This window comes from Schistocerca cancellata, chromosome 4 (genome assembly GCF_023864275.1).
Source record: "Schistocerca cancellata isolate TAMUIC-IGC-003103 chromosome 4, iqSchCanc2.1, whole genome shotgun sequence".
Classification (NCBI taxonomy): domain Eukaryota; kingdom Metazoa; phylum Arthropoda; class Insecta; order Orthoptera; family Acrididae; genus Schistocerca; species Schistocerca cancellata.
The window spans coordinates 554689043-554710189 of NC_064629.1; the positions used below are offsets into that span (position 1 = coordinate 554689043).

Genomic DNA, 21147 nt, shown 5'->3' on the forward strand with positions numbered 1-21147 from the left:
ACTTTTTATGTGGTCACACAGTGAAGAAGAGCTTCATGAGTTCCATATTTTCTTAAATAGGATTAACTTCAAAAGTCTCTGACTGCTAGATGTGTAGGAATATAGAAGATCTGACAACAATCCAGGAAACAGAGTTTATAGAAATCCTGTTAACACAAATAGGTATTTAGATACCATGTCACAATGCTAGGTATTTAGTTGCCAAGGCGCATCACCACCCAGCCCAGAATCAAGCAGTGCTTGACACAATGTCTTTACTTGTCTTTTGTAGCAGTGACGACAACGGCTCTGAGTCAGAGTTGGATTTCTTAAAGAAGACAATGTTTGTGATAGTTAGACCATAGATGGGGCTTTTAAGAGAAATATTAATTATGCTAATGGGAATGGTGAGGAACTGCCTAGTCACTCAGTTTAGCTACCTATTTTGGGGGATCACTGGCTGCATAAGCAGAATTCTACAGAAAAATCATATTCAGGCCACTTTCTTCAGTTAAAATAAAATAAAACACCTTTTCTGATGCAGAATGGATGCAACTATTTCTGATGCAGAATGGATGCACCTGATTACATTCATATCGTGAGCATCAATGAAATCACGTGTAGCTGCAGCAAAGTGTATACAGGTGAAATATGAAGGACTGTTAAAGAATTTTTAAGGAACACAAATGCCACATGCAGCTAAAACAACGTGTTAAATCTGTAGCAATGAAACATCACAAAAACTGTGGCCTTGACATTGATTTCCGCAATGTACATGTGCTGGCTAAGGATACCAACATTTATAGAATAAAAGTTTGAGAAGCATGTTACTTCAATAGAGAGAATGGTTATAGGTTTCTGGCATCGTGGCTCCCCACTGTCATGGAGTGAATACACAGCCATGGTTTGTGGGCAATACAAACAAGAAAAACCCTTTCTATCCAAAGACCGCCAAGGGCAGCCACAGGAATTTTACCAACTAAAGCCTCTTCTCCAGCATAAGAGCAGAAAACTCCCCTTCTATGAAAGCACATGACCCTGGTCTCTGACAGTGTTCAGTCAGCTCAGTGCATTACAAGATCCAGAAGAAAATCCCAGCAGAAGGGTTGCAATGTCAATCATATAGAAGAAAAATGACATGGTCTAACAACCCAGAAGATTTTAACTCAAGATACATTTTAATCCAGCCTGCAAAATGACAGAAAATACTTGCTGGAGGTCCAACATATGCTCCTCCTGAGTTTGTCCTCTGACACTACAACACCCATATAATTAATGCATTGTGAGATATTGGCAACAATTTGTTCTAAAAGTTTCTGAAACATTGTTGATGCACTAGCAATGCTGAAAGGTAATCTGACCTGTTATATCAATAGAGATCATAAGGATGGTTGACTGCCAGAATGGTTTTTGAAACCTTGTCTAGAGAATGTTGAAAACAAGACTCCAAAATATAAATCTCAGAGAAATACTGACTCCCTGTCAATTTTTAAAATAATTCATCAGAGAGCAGGAGTGGTTAGGAGTCTACGATTGTCTGAGGATTTACAACATAGAAGTCCCTAAAAAGGTATAACACACTGTTTGGTTTGCAGGAAATAACTGTAGGTGATATTCATTTACTGAAAGGAATCAGGGCAGCATTTTCAACATTTCTAAGTGAACCAAATCTACTTTAATCTTGTACCACTAGGCTAAAGGTAGCAGGTGGGCTTTGAAAAATTTTTGTGCTGCTGGCTCTTTTAATCTAATGTGGGCAAACAAATTCGAAGCCATTCCTAGACCTGGAGAAAACAAGGGAGCATATTGGAGACACAAAGAATCCATGTCTGCATATGAAACAATACTGTAGGTGCTTGGACCATGTATTGGACAGAAAACACAAATCCAATATGAAACTTCCTGGCAGATTAAAACTGTGTGCCCGACCGAGACTCGAACTCGGGACCTTTGCCTTTCGCGGGCAAGTGCTCTACCATCTGAGCTACCGAAGCACGACTCACGCCCGGTACTCACAGCTTTACTTCTGCCAGTATCTCGTCTCCTACCTTCCTATCAGCGCACACTCCGCTGCAGAGTGAAAATCTCATTCTGGGAACACAAATCCAGGTCAAAAATATGTTTTACTTATGGCTCTGCTACTACAAAGAAAGGAATGTTTCTGTTTACTTGCTTGTATTTTAATTACAAAACTACCTAGCTTAGTATCAGAATTTTATGATGAGCATAAGTCCACAGCTTAGCTGCTATTGATTTTAATGTCAAAGCCTCCAGTCAGAGGTATGTTTGCTGATTAATTGAGACTGAAGCCAATATACAAAAATGAATAAAATGGAATACTGCAAACAATTGCTGACAGTGTAAGATGTCATGGTGCCATCATTGATTCTGTGATGTTACTTATTTTTATCAGTGCACTCAACTGCTGATGGCATAGCTGGATCTGACAATCACTTGCTATAAACACAGATGGCTGACACCATTATAACGAGGGGCTACTACATTAAGCATGTATAGAAAAATGATCAAGACAACTGGCACAGCCTGCAAAAATTTCACTGAGGCTGGGTAGAAAAACTGTCATGGCACTGGGGGTTGGGTTGGGTTCTTTGGGGAAGGAAACCAGACAGTAAGATCATCGGTCTCATAGGATTAGGGAAGGACGGGGAAGGAATTCGGCCGTTCCCTTTCAAAGGAACCATCCCGGCATTTGCCTGGAGCGATTTAGGGAAATCACCGAAAACCTAAATCAGGATGGCTGGACATGGCACTGGGTTTGATTCCTACCTAGCTGAGAATGAGCCACTCCACTTCTGTCTGGACTGCAAGAAATTTTTTGCAGTTTCGTCCCCAGATGGACTAGGTCAGCCAGTATTTGCCAGCTTAGGTGACAGTTCTGACATCTCACAGTCTGTAGAAATGGAAGCCTGAGCTGCATGGGAAATCTCAAAGGGCCTAGCTAGCTATATGCAAAACTTCAGAGAAACAACATTTCTCAAATATGCTTAACTAGATACATGCAGTCTGTCTGGCCTCATAATGTTTTTTATCACATAACTCCTCATTATTTCACAAAAATTAAGTAAATTGTCAGCTGAATTATACTATAAGTAAATTTAGTATTATTCATGATGTGTAAGGGCCTTGTTGCTTAGATTACCTAAAATAAACATGAAATATCATGAGTGTGTCATGAGTCTTAAAATGATTATTAATACTGTTACACCAGTACAATTTTCATGAAGGTAAATGAAAGATTGCAGGAAATGTAACTGAAGGTAATCATCAAATAAAATGAGAATATCAAATCCCAGCACTTTTTCACAGTCAAAGCATATCTTTCTACTGCATACCACGTAAATTGGTCAACCACATTCAGTGTATTTGCGCACTGTTTACCTTTTTATCAACCCAGGACACTCCATATATGTCTTCCTCTTTTCCATTCTGTCACTTGCTATGCCTGTAACATGTCATCGTAAAAAAAAAATCTCCAACAATTGAGATTTAATAGGCCTTTGCACCAAAATTTGATTTTTGGCTGTTAGTCCAGGCACTTATTCTTCAAAATGTTACACCAACGTGTTTTTCTTGCTCCTCCAGCCTCACATTGTTCCCATTTGAAATTATTTTTGCCACAATGTTACTGTGTTTGCTGTGAGGAATTATTTTAAGTACAGATCACTCCAGGCCAGTCTACCAATAAAGTACTTCCTTCACTTGTATCTCTCTCTGTTTCATAGCGACCGTCAGCTACTACAGACTCAGTATCAGCATTAGCATCATTGAAAATGTCGCAGTTGTTCCCATTTGCCACTCACCTATATCATATGGCTCTCTTCATAAATAGCTGAAAAATAACATAAATTCACATATATAATAAATGGCTATAAAATAACAAAATACGAAAAATAAGTTGAAAGCAAAAGCTGTAGTAATTAGTAACATGTGGTCTATTGGACTTATGTAATTAAATAACATAATGTGAAAAATATGGTTATCTAGGCACCCAGTTTCAAACTCAGCTCTAAATAAGATAGTTATATCCTTGTGACTCAAAAACTTAATCTATGCCACAATAAATAAGTATGATAGTCCACAAGAACATGTAAACTTGCATTCTCTATTAACACCTTCTAAATAAGTGATCCATCATGCCTAACTGTATGATATGGCTTTAAAATGTTGAAGAAACTCTAACTGAGCAGCCATCACATGATATTTTGTAGCAAAATGTTGACTTAAAAGTGAGTGAATGGTGGTAAGCGACAAAACTGATTGATCATATAAAGGTCCAAGTTTTGCACAAAAAAATAAAGATTTAGGTTAATAGATAATAGAAAGAGTTACTATTCCTCTGGGTACTTAATGTCACTTGCCTGGAAATGAACAAACTCTGCCTCTATTTATTGTACCTCAAACTCTGCCTCTATTTATTGTATCTCAGGCTCAGTCTCTATTTATTGTATCTCAAACTCAGTGCCAAGCACATGCATTTAAGTAATTCATGACTGTGAAAAAGCAAAAGGGTGTTATGACTGCTGACGAGAGGGCATGGAATGTTGAAACTGAAGGTTTTTTTGCTCCTGACAAATCAACAGTGGTTTTTTTTAATACTACAATAGCAGAATTTCATGGAAGCATAAAGACACTATTTTGAAAAATGTGCAGAGTTAAAAGCATAAGGGCAACATAATAAAGCTGTGCAGTATTCTAATCAAGTTGACAGCCTTCAACTAGCAGAAACCTTGAAGATGCCAAAAAGAAAAGTGACAGTGGATATCTGGCCCAAAGGACTGTGGAAACATTTCTGAAGGCCAACATCCAATTCCATAAACTGGAAAATGAAGATTTTTGGCAGTAGATGAACAATTTCCATGAAGGTGAGTAGTGTTTTGTTAACAGTAAAAATATAGTTTGATCGTCATTCTATGAGAAGATGGAACTTAATATTTAATAAAGTAATATATTTTGTCCTACTATAGCATCAATTCATATTTTAAAAAATCAGGTTACTAATAGCATAATTATTCTTTCTAGGTGCTGGCAGTGCCCCATGTGTAAAAACAACGAGAGAGACTATTGCACCTTCAGAATGACAAAAAAAATGTTGTAATGGAGCAGCTAACAAGAAAAGATATTGTTATATTATCTGACAAGACAACTGAGAGAAGAAGCCATTGTATTTTTGCTGTGTTGTTGAGAAATATGGAAGTGTGGAATGAACAGAAACTTCTAGTTGTAATCATACAAGTTCTCGGGACAGTAACATCAACGCAATGTGTTCATGCAGTTTTGAAGCCTCTTCAAAATATAATATACAGTATGATAATGTGAAAGCAGTTGTGATTGACAGTACAAGATTTGTGGAGAAATGTACTGACTCTTTGAAAGCAATCATAAGTTATCATTTAAACCAGGTTTAGCCCAGGGCACATAAACTGAATCTGATTGTGAACATTTCTTGAAGGAACATAGTAAGTTGAATACTATGACATGCAATTTGAAGGCTGAATGCTTGATTACTATGAAGAACAAACATTTGTAATTCCAGTTTATGAAGGAAAAGGATAGAGATGCTAAGGTTTTGCTCTTCCAGTTTTAACACACTGGAACTCATTTCTGTCCACTGCCACTAATGTGGCAGAATATTTTGTAGAAATTATTGAATTCTTCTGTTGTGATAACATGGAGGATCTGTCTAATGCAGGCACTGTGTATGTCAATTCTCTGTTTGATGACAGAGTGGACTGGATTCTTGTGGAGGCTACATTTATTGAAGAACATGCCAGTAACTAATTAATATGATTGTCTTCTTAGAGACTTTGAGATATCCCACTTCACACAAATTTTGAATAAAAGCTGAAATAGCTTGAAGAATATTTCAGTGTAATGGGCAAAGGAATTTTTGCTTATGAAACAATATTTTAAAGAAGACAAAGAGGCAAGTGTTTCATTCAGAAGTTATGGAGGAACTGAAGCACACTGGGTTGCATCTTCAGACAATGTTTTCAACTCTCATGGCCACATATCTAAACAAATCACTTTTCAAAGCCTTAGATTCATGTTTTAACCTAAGGACAATAAGCTTGAATCCCATTAGTGTAGACAGGGTAAGGATCTTACAATCTCTGACAGGAGTGTCAGGTCTCAGTAGTGTGGATACTCTGAAGGGGTACAAATCTGTTCAGAATTTTACAAAAAATCAAATACCCACACAGTCACAAAATTACGACAGAGAAAAACATCTGGAGGCAACAAGAATTGATAAGCAGCAGTTAGTAGTTGTGTCACTGAAAGCTATTGAGATCCCATATTTCAATGCAGACAGTGATAGACTGTTTCCTAACTATGGAGAAGTGTTGACAGATTTATGACACAGTCTCTTGGAAGATAACCTAGAAATCATGATAATGCAATTATTTGAAAAACTGTCAGTAGTGTTTGGCTGAAAACCCACTTGCCTTAAAGTGTTATTTTTTTAAATTATCAAGTATAACATAAATGTTTTCACTTTTTTCTTCTCAAGTCAATGTAACGTGAATATGTGTAATGTGTTTGTTGTAATAAATATAATGTAAATGCTACATATAATTTCATTTTCAACATAATGGATGGAAATATATGACTAGAAAGAGAAAAAGCTGCAATAAATGACAGCAAAAAAAACACTTAAATCTGCAACAAATAATGCAAAAACTAGCCATAAAATAGATCAGTTTTTCCTGTTCCTAACTGTTGACTATTATTGCTGGATCATAAGATGACCTAGATACAACACTCATTAATTCATTAGTAAATTTCAGTCTTTTTGTGCACCTGTTGTGTGTTACTGTTCTGATAATAAAATATATAATGATGATAATGTGTAGCTTGATGGGTCATATCTTTAACAAGAAATAAAATGCAGCTAAATTACTGAAAACTGTTATGATTTCAATGTTTAGCAGTTTTTGGATGAAGAAAATCCATGAAAGAAAGGCAGAGTATTGCCCATTTATTTACAGAAAGTGCTCTTTTCAATTCATTTTCAGATATTTGGTTGAAAAACTATCAACTGATGACATCGGTATCCAGTATGATGCAAAGTCTCGTGAAATAAAGTATAGAATGTCCACTGCTATTCGGAAAAAATACAATAACAATATGTGCCCAGAGGGATTTGTTCATGATGATAAGCATTCACACTGCAGAGGTACTGTAGTATTTTCAAACTTAAGAAGTAGGCCTACATTTTAACAAGTGCATTTTACATATTTTTTCTAAACAAAACACTTCATTTATTCTATAAATATCAACATTAATAAATCTAAGCCCTCAGCAGAACCATATTTTTATTTTCTAATTAATCATGATCCAGTAAATATTTGCTTTTTATACAGCGGGCATTCTACATATTTTTATCTTTTAACATAGTGCATTCTCACAGCTATTTCAACAATAACATTTTATGTTGTGAAAAAGTGGCTGTATTGTACCTTCAGTTCTTCATTATAATTTACCTACTATACAGTTTTTTTATCTTATATTCAGAGAAATTAAAATGCCTCAATGTGTGACCTCTGAAAAATAACATAAATTCAAACACTAAGTTATAATGTTCAACATCTTGCTTGTTTGTCTATGTGCTGGCTTGTTTGTCCTATGCATGCTGAATAGTTGTCTTCATCACATTGCTCTCAATATGGTTATTTTATAGAAATCATCATCAATGAAACTGCTTTCCCTTTATTTTCAAATGTCTGTAAGTTATTAATATCCCAACCTGTGTTGGAGGATAATATATTTTGAAGGTTCTATTCCAGTGTGCATGATTCCCTTCCCATTTTTGTATAAAACAGAGTTTTTATGGAAACTGCATTAATGTATTGCAACATGGCTGTAGAATTTAATCTATCTTTATGATTTTTCCAAACACCTCTCATCAATGCCAAAGTAGTTTATTTAATAATGCCATTTATAATGTAATTTGCATCCCTATCTGCCTGAAGTAGAACTGTGACTGTGAAGATCTTTGTATCAATGAGATGTTAAACTGAATAAATGAAAAATGTTAATTAACCATTTAATAATCCAGTGTGCTTGACAGCAGTTCTGTGTGTTTATAATTTTTGATTTTGGCTCCATTGCTGAGATAGACATTTATATACATATTATTTGTGTTCTTGTATATTAGTATATTATCAGACTTTATCTATCTCTTTTATTGCAGATATTGATGAGTGCTCAGAAAGGCAGTTAAATCGCTGTCACCTTACACAGATATGTGAGAATCTATTTGGGACATATCGCTGTTATTGTAGAGCTGGATATAAGTCTAATGGTATTGGGAAGCGCTGTGTGGGTAATTATTATTATTTCATCAGTTTTCTTAATTAATTGACTGATTTTAAAACCAGAATCAAATAAAACTATCATTACACCAAGCTTGATGTTTTTGGAAACATGAAAGTGTTTGTAGACTGTTTAGTTTTATTATGATACTTTTATTGCTTAATTCCTTGTAGTTTATAAACAGTTTATAAATAACATAGTACTATAAATTTTACAACAACAGTAAAACATATTTTGATGTCTTGCATAATTGATCCAAGAAATTGTGCATATAGCACTAAAGGTTATCAATTAGACTTAATTTCATTTTACTCTTCAGTCTTCAGTAACAAGATAGAAATATTTAAATGCAATATACAAGGGGCATTCAATAAGTAATGCAACACATCATTTTTTCCTTGGCCAGTTTCAATTGAAAAAATACAGAATTTATTGTGGGACATTGTGGAATTTCCCATTTCAGCCCCTGTAGTTTCATGAAGTACCGATAGGTGATGGCACTATACGTAGTCTTCAAACTGGCATCTGTAACAGGTGCACTACAAGCCAAGAGCTATGACTGAGTTTCTTTTGGCAGAAAACCAGAGCATCACAGATATCCATAGGCACTTGCAGAAAGCATGGTGAGGCGTTGTGCGAGGTGTGTGTCATCAACATAACAAGGTTGCACAAACCTGTCTCATCTCCTGTCTGATCTCGGCTGCACATAGCTGCAACTCCTGCAGTGTTGGATCATGTGGACACTCTCATTTGAGGTGACTGATGTATCACAATCGAACACTTAGCTGCTCCACTGAACATCCCTGTTGGTAGTGCTAACACACTAGTCCACCAGTAGGGATACTCAAATGTGTGTACCTGATGGGTTCATCACCACCTAATAGAAGATCTAAAAGAGCAACCAAGGACAATCTGTGCAGAATTTCTTGTGCATTAGGGGATTAACATGGTCATTTTTTGTCAAACATCATCACAGGCTATGAAACATGGGTTCATCACTTCGAACTATAAAAAAAAAAAGAATCCACAAAGTGCCACTACACCACCTCTCCTCTGAAGAAAAAGCTCAAAGCCGCATCCCTCAGTCAGTAAAGTCATGGTGACGGTCTTTCTTGGACTCTGGAGGGGCTATTCTGTTCAACGTTCTCCCTTGTGGTGCAACAATCTACTCATAAGTGTATTCTGTTACCCTCAGGAAATTGAAGAAACGACTTCATTGTGTTCATCACTCCAAAAATGCTAAGAATTTCTCCTTCTCCGTGACAGTGCAAGGCCCGACACAAGTCTGTGCACCCAAGAGGAGCACATAAAACTTCATTGGATAGTTCTTTCTCATCCACCCTACAGCCTTTCCATCTGTTTGGTCCAGTAAAGGATGCACTCCACCAGAAGCAGTACAGGGATGGGGGAGAGGTTATTGATGAAGCAAGACATTGGCTCTGACACTGACCAGTAGAGTGGTACCATGCTGGAATACAGTCCCTCCTAGTAAAGTGGCATAAGACCATCATATTGAATGCAGATTATGTTGAAAAATAGGGTTTTGTAGCCAAAGAGTGGCAATAATGAGGGGTACTGGAATCCTAAATAGAACCAACTTGCTTTCAGAAAAAAAGTCTTGCATTACTGACTGAACACCCCTTGTATTAAGCAATTTTGTGAGTATGGCACAGAAACCTTTATTATACAATGTGGTGCAGTGACTAATGCATCTACTACTACTTATATAATCTCAAAGCCACTGTACGGTGTGTGGCAGAGGGTGCCCTGTACCACTACTAGTCATTTCCTTTCCTGTTCCACTCACCCACTTCACGGAGGATCATTCTGGTATTGTGCTCATAAGTTTCTTTTTGACAAATTTATACAGTTAAAAAGACTTCTCTTGATCTATAAAAATTATAGAGTCCAAACCTTCATTTCTTTAAATAACTTTTTACTTTCGTATATTGTCTAAGTGGACCACTTTAAGTGACTATCAAGAGTTATACCTAGTAATTTAAATGAGCTTTGTGTGTAGATTAACTGGTCTTCCATGATACTTTGACACTGTAAATACTGAATGAGTTATTGAGAGACATTGACCAAGATCGTTGTTCTCCTGGTTGTTGTCAGCTTTCCAGACCTTGGAAATTCTTATTCAAGTAGCTTACCAGTTGACCCCAGAAGGCTGAGTCCACCCAATTCCAGGCATCACACTGTGGAAAAATCCCTGGCCATAGTAGGAATTTTCTTTATTTGTTTAATTGTGTGAGATTGGAACCATAAATTTTATCATTTCTACTAACCATTAATGGTACCACCTAATTATATCAAACACAAATACGTATTAAATATGGTGTCAACAGTATGGAGCTAATTCACATGTTTCTTTGGTGGCATCAGTTGCCACATCCTGCTGAGAACATGTAATTGAGCACAATTTACAGAAAAGACCCAGATCTTTCACATGTTAGTCTTCATCACTGACAGCTCAGCTATGGAATCAGACCCTGGAAGCATAATAGGACCACTGATCTTGCTAGTAAGCCAACGGCCTTGCCGCAGTGGTAGCACCGGTTTCTGTCAGATCACCAAAGTTAAGCACTGTTGGGATGGGCTAGCACTTGGAAGGATGACCACCCGAGCTGATGAGCACTGTTGACAAGTGAGGTGCACTCAGCCCTAGTGAGGCAAACTGCGGATCTACTTGGTGGAGAATTCGCAGCTCTGGTCTCGTAAACTGACAAACAGCCAGGAGAGTGGTGTGCTGACCACATGCCACTCGATATCCACATCCAGTGACACCTGTGGGCTCAGGATGACATGGCGGCCAGTCGGTACCATTGAGCCTTTGTGGCCTGTTCGGGCAGAGTTTACTTAGTTTTAGTAGATATTGTTAAGGTGCATAAATCATTTATGAGATATGGTCAACTGTATCGACTGTATCAGTTTGTTCACTGATGATGCAACTGGAAAATATTGTAATCAGACAATCGTAAGGAAATGAAGGAAAAATTTGGACAAAATTTTTATGAGGTGTAATGAATGGCAGTCCTCTTTAAATGACAATAAATAGATGTAATGCTCCCAACAAAGGGAGGGAACCTGATAGTATCCAGTTACAAGATTAGTGGTGAACATCTTGAGCCTGTCACGTCAGTTAAGTGTAATATTTAAATATAATAGTAAGAAGTGGTATTAAATGGAACAAACACATGCCAGTTATATAGAAAGCAAATTGAAGACATAGATTTGTTGAAAGGATGCTGGGAAATTAAGGGCACTTGTAAAGGAAGTAATATACCTCACAGTAGTGTTCACAATTCTGGACTATTGCTCCAGTGTTTGCAGTTCGTGTCACATATACTTTGCAGCACATAGCAAACAAACTCAGAGATAATCTGCTAGGATCCTGTTGGTGTAACCTGTGTGAAAGTCTAAAATAGATGTTTAGTGAATGCAAATAGTAATATTTGGAAGAAAGGCTAAATTTTTCTCGTGAAATATTGGTGGGTAAATTTTGAGATCCAGTATCTTGGCAGAGAGTGTGACAGTTCTGTTGTTACTTAGCAGATGCTGTTGGAAGGCTTAGAGGGTATGATGTGGAGTGTTGGAAGAATGTTTGTGGACTAGGTTTGGAGGGAGGTGCCTTTACTTAATAACCTAAGCAAGTTCATCACAGTGGAAGAGGGTTATAGCTCATTACTGCATATGAGTCCTTTGAAGGATTACAGGGGTTTTCTTATGTGGAAGGGGTGGATCTCATGAAAGTGGAGGCATTGTTGGTAGTTGGTTGCTTTGATTAATATCTACAATGATATTTGTCGGAACATCAGACAGGTAGAGGGCAACGTGCAAGGAGGTGGCTCACAGAGCAGAAGATGAAGTGAAATTTAGTGGAGGATTATCATGTTTGGATTAGTGAGGACAGAGTATCTTGACCATAGCTTCAAACCTTAAAAATGACACTCAGGAATATTGTACAGGTTTTGAGTGACTAGGAAGGGATTCTTATTGATGAATCATGAAATTCATAAAGTTTTGTTGGTGGTCTCCCTGTTCTACAGCCCCATGCACAAATGCATGGAGGGTAGAACAACAGTGATCTGAGGCTACTATTGACTGCACTGAAATTGAGTTTATTGTGTGGTCTCATTCCCTGTGATTCTAGTAAGGTTAACAGGTACCCTTTAGAAGTAGTAGGAGACACTTTACTAGTTCTTTATTATACACAATTTCTTAAGCCTCTACCGACCCAAATGTTCTGTGTCTTTTGTGCTCCAGAGCTTCGCACTGGAAGATTGGACGTGGCATGGTTTCATCCTCACCTCATACTCTACAGTTAGGGGCTTTTTCCTTCATACCCATTATGTGTAGGTGTTTCTTTAAAGTTCACATGGCCAGTTGTGAGTCCTATGATGAGTTTAATCTGTTTCCTGTTCAGGATGACACAACTTCTCTTGAAACACGGCTTCAGCATCATTAGTTTGCCATGTTTTTGTTTTTGGACCGTAGTCCAATATTCTAAATGCTGGTCCCTGATCCAGCTACACAGTTTTCATTTTACCATTGCCTTAGTCAGAGTTAGGACAGGTTTTGGTCCAATAAATGGAGTTGTTGCACCTGTCCTGACCAGTCTGTCAACTTGTTCACTGCCACTAATTTTGCCAGTTACCAGGCTTTACCTGCTGCTTTCCCCTAGTCTCCTGACTTTGTGGCATTCTGCAATGATCTTTGATATCATTTCAGGGGCTGATATAGATTTCACAGCTTCTTGGCTCTCTGAATAAATATAGACACTATGATCCTTGTAACCCCTATGCAAATTCTCCTCAGTGCACACTCTGATAGCACTATTGTGGGGCATTGATGGCTGAACCCGGGACTCCAGATGGCCGAGCTGAAGCTGGGACCCACCGCGCTGCTATTCGTCAGGGGGCCAAGCAAGTTCAATAGCTTCAAGGGGCAGTGCAGAGTGATACAGCGGTATTCGGAAGTATTCCTTTATTCAGCTAGTTAACAGAAGTGTAATGTCGGCATGCTGCCCGTGCGCTGTTCTGTGAGTCTGGCCATCTCGGTTCTTCTGGACTGCCAACACCGCTGCTATGGTCATCAAGACCACCTGACAATGGAAGTCAGCTGTGCTCACCCGGTTGCCGCCTGCCGGGGTGTAGCAACTGGCACTGCTTTACTGCCCGCAATTCCAGAGACTATTACAGTCCCTGGTCCCCTTCGCCCTCCACCCAGTTTGGCCTGCTCTGTCCGACCATAGGATGAAGGTGGTTGTACTGGTCACCTGTGGCCCTCAGCTGCTGCTGCTCCCAGGACAGGACTGGACTCGAACCCGCGCCTTCCTGGATGGTGTGCCGCAACTTGCCGCTAGTGGTGCCGTTTGGCAACACCCACCACCGACACTGGCGATGCCGCACCGCTGCCACACTTCCTGCAGTGCACACCTTGCCCGGACCCTGGTACGCCACATGGGAAGCAAACATGGCCTGTCCTGGACCCGCTGCTGACCGCTGCCACTGCCCTTCTTCAGGCAGACCATGCAGTCTCCAAGTACCCGGCTGCCATTCTGTCCCACCCCGGTGTTGTGTCCCCAGAGGCGGAATACAGCCTGAACAAGTAGATGGAAATAAAGTACAGATTTACATAGAATATTTACAACATCGCTGCCAGACTGGCCCCTACAAGCGTAGACCAGCACAGGTCTCATCCGACTCTTGACTGAACTGGCACACACCTCAAGCTAAATCTACTCCGTCTTCAGGCCACAAGTGGCCTACCGGGACCATCCAACTGCCATGTCATCCTCAGTGGAGGATGCGGATAGGAGGGTTGTGGGGTCAGCACACTTCTCTCCTGGTCGTTATGATGGTATTCTTGACCGAAGCCGCTACTGTGCGGTCGAGTAGTCCCTCAATTGGCATCACTAGGTTGAGTGCACCCCGAAAAATGACAACAGCGCATGGTGGTCAGTTTGGTCACCCATCCAAGTGCCGACCATGCCCGACAGCACTTAACTTCGGTGATCTCACAGGAACCTGTGTAGCCACTGCGGCAAGGCCGTTGCCCAAGCTAAATGTGCCTGACTATTTATATTGCTTTTCCCCTCTCTTCTGACGTCGTGTCAGGGAGAGACAGAAACTATGGCAGGGGTAAATTCCCATATGTCAGCCATTTACACATCACACTCCTGGCTCTGGCCTAGTGCCCCCACCTCATACATCACAATAACTTCAAGCAACGCTGCAGTTCCCTGCCTCACTGTTACTTCACACTAAACACATTGTGCGAGCAATAATGCCATTGCAGCTCCGCCCCCTGTTTACTCTGCCTGGCCTACTGGCTGCTGACTATTACTACAACAGTTTCTTGGGATTAACTCATAGACCTTGTTTTCTGCACCAGTTTTTCACAATGTCTAGTGCACATTGCCCTAATAGTACTAGAAAATTTGCCAACTATTACTGCGACTACATCGTCTACATATCTTTGGCAGAAGTATCCTCTAGTATTTAACTCTTCAATAAGTTCACTCTCCACTAGGTTCCACAGCACTGGGGACATAGCACTCCTTGTGGGCACCCCCTGGTGATATTGATCACCATTTTCCCATTCATCATAGTGGCTTGTACCTTATACTTAGAATGGTCTTAATCCACCTGCATATGGTGGTCTCAGTGCCGTGTTCTTCTGCAGCTCTAACCATTGATTCATAGTTTGTATTGTTAAAAGCCCCCAGGAACCTCAGTTAACCTCTTCTCTCAAACATACACATTAACCAGATTTGTAATGTCTTTGAAAGGTAGGAGGACAGACTGATCACTTTCATATCCTTGGCCTTGGCATGATTAGTCCTCCTTGGCTTTGGAATGAAAATAACCCTCACTGTCCTCCAAGCATTAGGAGTGATTCCTGCTGCTAGGCTGATCCTAAACAGTCTAAATAGGAATCTAATTAAATATATCCTGTTGTTACAGTAAAACTGGAAGGATATCATCTGGGCATGGTGTCTTGAATGATAGAAATTGTCACACTGCCCATTGGATTTTTTTTAAATCAACACAGCCTCTGGCAAATTCCCAGTCTTACCTTTCATTACCTGTAAAATAGTCTCTCGTAGGGACAAACTTCTGGTCTTTGTTATCTGTCAGAGTGCATTGAGCAATATAATTCTTGAGGAGGATGTGCAGCATCTCACCCACTGTTCTTGTGTATTCACTATCCTCCTTCCTTAAAGTACCTCCTGGATTAGTTGGCTTGCTAATGAAGATCTTATGAAGTCTAACACAAATAGCTTACAAAATACCTTCCAGGAAGATAGCTTTGTTTCCTTGATTGCAAATGTGCATTTGACAACAGTCTCTTGATATTTTGCCATTGTCCTTTCTTCCTTTCATGGTTGAACAGTCTGCTTACCTACTTCCTTTGCTCTTCCAGCTTGTTGTTCCATCAAGGTACATTCCTATTTGTGCACTTCTTCATGACTGGACAGTTTCCTAAATACAAGGTCGTATTGGCAGATGTCACTGTGTCTGCCATTTCCTCAAAATCTACGGGGTTCCTTATTGAAATTCTGACTTCAGATAAGTGTGACTTTATGTCTTTGTTATATCAGTCCCAGTCTCTTGTTGTAGGATTCTTGTGGGTCATGATCTGTTTAATGCCTGTTTCAACTGCAAACCTAATATACTTGTGGTCAGGTAAGGATTGCTCCACTACCACATGCCACAGTTTGACAGAAGTACGCAGAAAGCTATTTCATAACATCTTCCCTTCTTCTGTTCCTGAAAGTAGGTTTGCTATCCCTATTCAAGATATCTAGACTATTTTCTAGTAGTAGTTTGGGTAGGTGCTCAGCTCTGATGTTGGTGTTGCTGCTTCCCCACAATGGGTTGCAGGCATTGGCATCGCAACCAACCAGCAGTTATTCATTTTACTGTGAACAGCTATCTACCAGCCTCCTCACTTCCTGGAAAGGATTAGTTCCACCCTCGTAGAGAAGGTAGGCTGAGGCCAATACGATTTCCATCGTGCTTCCTTCCTCACACTGTTTTATCCTAATGGTCACTAAGTCCCTGGAGCAGAAGCCTGCCATTAGCATGAATCTACATCTACATCTACATGGATACTCTGCAAATCACATTTTAGTGCCTGGCAGAGGGTTCATCGAGCCACCTTCACAATTCTCTATTATTCCAATCTCGTATAGCGCACGGAAAGAACTAACACCTACATCTATCCGTACAAGCTCTGATTTCCCTTATTTTATTGTGGTGATTGTTTCTCCCTATGGAGGTCAATGTCAACAAAATATTTTTGCATTCAGAGGAGAAAGTTGGTGAATGGAATTTTGTGTGAAGATTCCGTCGCAATGAAAAATGCCTTTCTTTTAATGATGTCCAGCCCAAATCTTGTATCATTTCTGTGACACTCTCTCCCATATTTTGCGATAATAAAAAATGTGCTGTGCTTCTTTGAACTTTTTCAATGTACTCCATCAGTCCTATCTGGTAAGGATCCCACACCGTGCAGCAGCATTCTAAAAGAGGACAGACAAGTGTAGTGTAGGCAGTCTCCTTAGTAGATCTGTTACATTTTCTAAGTGTCCTGCCAATAAAACACAGTCTTTGGTTAGCCTTCCTCACAACATTTTCTATGTGTTACTTCCAATTTAAGTTGTTCGTAATTGTGACACATAGGTATTTAGTTGAATTTATGGGTTTTAGATTAGACTGATTTATCACATAACTGAAGTTTAACGAATTCCTTTTAGCACTCATGTGGATGCCCTCACACTTTTAGTTATTTAGAGTCAACTGTCAATTTTTGCACCATTCTGATATCTTTTCTAAATCATTTAGCAATTTGTTTTGATATTCTGATGACTTTAATAGTCAATAAATGACAGCATCATCTGCAAACAACCTAAGACAGCTGCTCAGATTGTCTCCCAAATCATTTATATAGATAAGGAACAGCAAAGGGCTTATAACACTACCTTGGGGAACTCCAGAAATAACTTCTGTTTTACTCGATGACTTTCTGTCAGTTACTACAAACTGTGACCTCTCTGACAGGAAATCACAGATTCAGTCACATAACTGAGACGATATTCCATAAGCATGCAATTTCACTATGAGCCACTTGTGTGGTACAGTGTCAAAAGCCTTTCAGAAATACAGAACTGATCTGAAATCCCTTGTCAATAGCACTCGACGCCACATGTGAATAAAGGGCTGGTTGTGTTTCATGTTGTTGTTGTGGTCTTCAGTCCTGAGACTGGTTTGATGCAGCTCTCCATGCTACTCTATCCTGTGCAAGCTTCTTCATCTCCCAGTACCTACTGCAACCTACATCTTTCTGAATCTGCTTAGTGTATTCATCTCTTGGTCTCCCTCTACGATTTTTACCCTTCACGCTGCCCTCCAATGCTAAATTTGTGATCCCTCGATGCCTCAGAACATGTCCTACCAACCGATCCCTTCTTCTAGTCAAGTTGTGCCACAAACTTCTCTTTTCCCCAATCCTATTCAATACCTCCTCATTAGTTACGTGATCTACCCACCTTATTTTCAGCATTCTTCTGTAGCACCACATTTCGAAAGCTTCTATTCTCTTCTTGTCCAAACTAGTTATCGTCCATGTCTCACTTCCATACATGGCTACACTCCATACAAATACTTTCAGAAACGACTTCCTGACACCTAAATCTATATTCGATGTTAACAAATTTCTCTTCTTGAGAAACGCTTTCCTTGCCATTGCCAGTCTACATTTTATATCCTCTCTACTTCGACCATCATCGGTTATTTTACTCCCTAAATAGCAAAACTCCTTTACTACTTTAAGTGTCTCATTTCCTAATCTAATTCCCTCAGCATCACCCGACTTAATTTGACTACATTCCATTATCCTCATTTTGCTTTTGTTGATGTTCATCTTATATCCTCCTTTCAAGACACTGTCCATTCCATTCAACTGCTCTTCCAAGTCCTTTGCTGTCTCTGACAGAATTACAATGTCATCGGCGAACCTCAAAGTTTTTACTTCTTCTCCATGAATTTTAATACCTACTCCGAATTTTTCTTTTGTTTCCTTTACTGCTTGCTCAATATACAGATTGAATAACATCGGGGAGAGGCTACAACCCTGTCTCACACCTTTCCCAACCACTGCTTCCCTTTCATGCCCCTCGACTCTTATAACTGCCATCTGGTTTCTGTACAAATTGTAAATAGCCTTTCGCTCCCTGTATTTTACCCCTGCCACCTTCAGAATTTGAAAGAGAGTATTCCAGTCAACATTGTCAAAAGCTTTCTCCAAGTGTTTCATAGGAACGATGATTTCTAAACCCTTGTTGACTGTGTGTCAATAGACAGTTTTCTTCGAGGTAATTCATAATGTTCGAACACAATATATGTTCTAGAATCCTGCTGCATATCAACGTTAATGATATGGGCTACCTTTCTTGAATATTTGTGTGACCTGTGCAACTTTCCAGTCTTTGGGTATGGATCTTTTGTTGAGAGAACGGTTGTATATGATTGTTAAGTATCAAGCTAATGCATCAGCATACTCCAAAAGGAACCTAATTGGTATACAATCTGGACCAGAAGACTTGCTTTTATTAAGTGATTTAAGTTGCTTCACTATTTCGAGGATATTTACTTCTACATTACTGATGTTGGCATCTGTTCTCGATTCGAATTCTGGAATATTTACTTTGTCTTCTTTTGTGAAGGCATTTTTGAAGGCTGGGTTTAGTAACTCTGCTTTGGCAGCACTGTCTTCAATAGTATCTCCATTGCTATCACACAGAGAAGGCATTGATTGTTTCTTGTCGCTAACATACTTCACATACGAACAGAATCTCTTTGGATTTTCTGCCAGGTTTCAAGACAAAGTTTTGTCGTGGAAACTGCTATAAGCATCTCACATTGAAGTCCATGCTAAATTTTGAGCTTCTGTAATAGATCACCAGTCTTGGGGATTTTTCGTCTGTTTAAATTTGGCATGTTTGTTTTGTTGTTTCTGCAACAGTGTTCTAACCTGTTTTGTGTACTAAGGAGGATCAGCTCTGTTGTTTGTTAATTATTTGGTATAAAGCTCTCAATTTCTGCCAATACTATTTCTTTGAATTCAAGCCACATCTGGTCTACACTTATATTATTAATTTGGAATGAGTGGAGATTGTCTCTCAGGAAGGTGTCAAGTGTTTTTTTAATAGGTATATTTTTCGCTTATTTTTGGAGGATTTGGGGATTACAATATTCAATCTCACTACGACAACCCTGTATCAGTTTGGATCCTCGTTATTAACTCAGTATTATTTGTTACTGAGAGGTCAAGTGTGTTTTCACAACCGTTTACTATTCGCGTGGGCTCATGAACTAACTGCTTGAAATAATTTTCAGAGAATGTGTTTAGCAAAATTTCGGATGATATTTTATGTGTACCTCCAGAATTAAACCTGTATTTTCGCCAACATATTGAGGGTAAATTAAAGTCACCACCAACTATTATCGTATGAGTCGGGTACAAGTTTGAAATCAAACTCAAGTTGTCTTTGAACCTTTCAGCTACTGTATAATCTGAATTGGGAGGTCAGTAAAAAGATCCTGTTATAATTTTATTCTGGTTTCAAACAATGACCTCTGCCCACACTAACTCACAGGAAGTATCCACTTCAATTTCTCGACAGGTTAAACTACTTCTAACAACAACAAACACGCCACCACCAACCGTGTTTAGCGTATCCTTTCAAAACACTGTTAGGCTCTTCGCAAAGATTTCAGCTGAGCTTATATCTGGCTTTAGCCAGCTTTCAGTGCCTATGATGATTTGAGCATCAGTGCTTTCTATTACCTCTTGAAGCTATGGAAACCCAACCACCCTTTGGCATAAGTCAAGGAATCTGGAACCTACTCGGCTGCCAACCATCTGAGCCTCTGACTCAGACCCTCCACTCAGCTTTGCACCAGAGGTCCGCAATCGGTCCTGTCGACTATGCTGCAAATGGGCAGCTCTGCTTTCATCTTTCAAGCAAGAATGGTAGCCTTTACCACTTCTGTTAGCTGCTCGATACCAGAGAGAATCTCTTCTGATCCAAAGTGACACACATCATTGGTACCTACGTGAGCAACCACCTGCTGTTGGCTGCACCCTGTGCTCTTCATGGCATATGGGAGGACCCTTTCCAAATCTGGAATGACGCCACCCGGTATGGAGTGCACGTTGGTCTTCTTTCCCTTCTTGTCAGCCAAGTCCATAAGGGTTCACTTAACACACCTAACGTTGGAGCTCCCAACTACCAATAACCCCACCCTCTGTGATTGCTCGGATCTTGCAGGCTGAGTGGTTTCCTCTGAAACAGGACAGACGACAGCATCTGGCTCAGTGAGAGTGTCAGCCACAGACAGCACCTGAAACCTGTTTTTCAGACAAACCGGGGAGGCCTTATGTGCGGCCACCTGGGAAGTCTTTTGCAGCCTGCTTCGCCCTGAGGCGACCTCCCACTCAACCACAGGTGAGGGGTCAACCTCAGTGCTAGTAGTAACTGGGTTGGCCACCGGTGAGGACTGATTGGAGGACTTGGACATGCTGGACATCTGTTGGATCCCCACAGCTGGCCCACAACAGTGGTGCCCATCCACTGCAGCCTCAAGCTGTGTAACCAAAGCCATCACAGCCTGAGGCTGAGAGTGTAGTGTCACCAACTTGGTTCACATTCGCACACGACAATTGCAGTCTCCATCCATACTAAAGACCGTGGAAAACTAAACTATGCAGATAAAAAGACTATCGGCACATGCTGTACAACTCTACTGTACACCCTGAATAAAA

General features: G+C 39.7%; 2 protein-coding genes across 2 annotated transcripts in view; both read left to right on the forward strand.

Moving 5' to 3' along the window:
* The window catches only part of LOC126185204 (hemicentin-1-like), a 747875-nt gene that overhangs the window by 642185 nt on the left and 84543 nt on the right, over positions 1 to 21147 (forward strand). The window contains exons 49-50 of the mRNA XM_049928085.1: positions 7014 to 7174; positions 8192 to 8323. Coding sequence (XP_049784042.1) covers positions 7014 to 7174; positions 8192 to 8323 — 293 coding nt within the window. The remainder of the gene's footprint in view (positions 1 to 7013; positions 7175 to 8191; positions 8324 to 21147) is intronic.
* Positions 4179 to 7004, forward strand: LOC126185205 (uncharacterized). The gene is made up of 2 exons (XM_049928086.1): positions 4179 to 4862; positions 5020 to 7004. Exon 2 carries the CDS (start codon positions 5946 to 5948, stop codon positions 6354 to 6356), a length of 411 nt encoding a protein of 136 aa, XP_049784043.1. The 5' UTR covers positions 4179 to 4862; positions 5020 to 5945; the 3' UTR covers positions 6357 to 7004.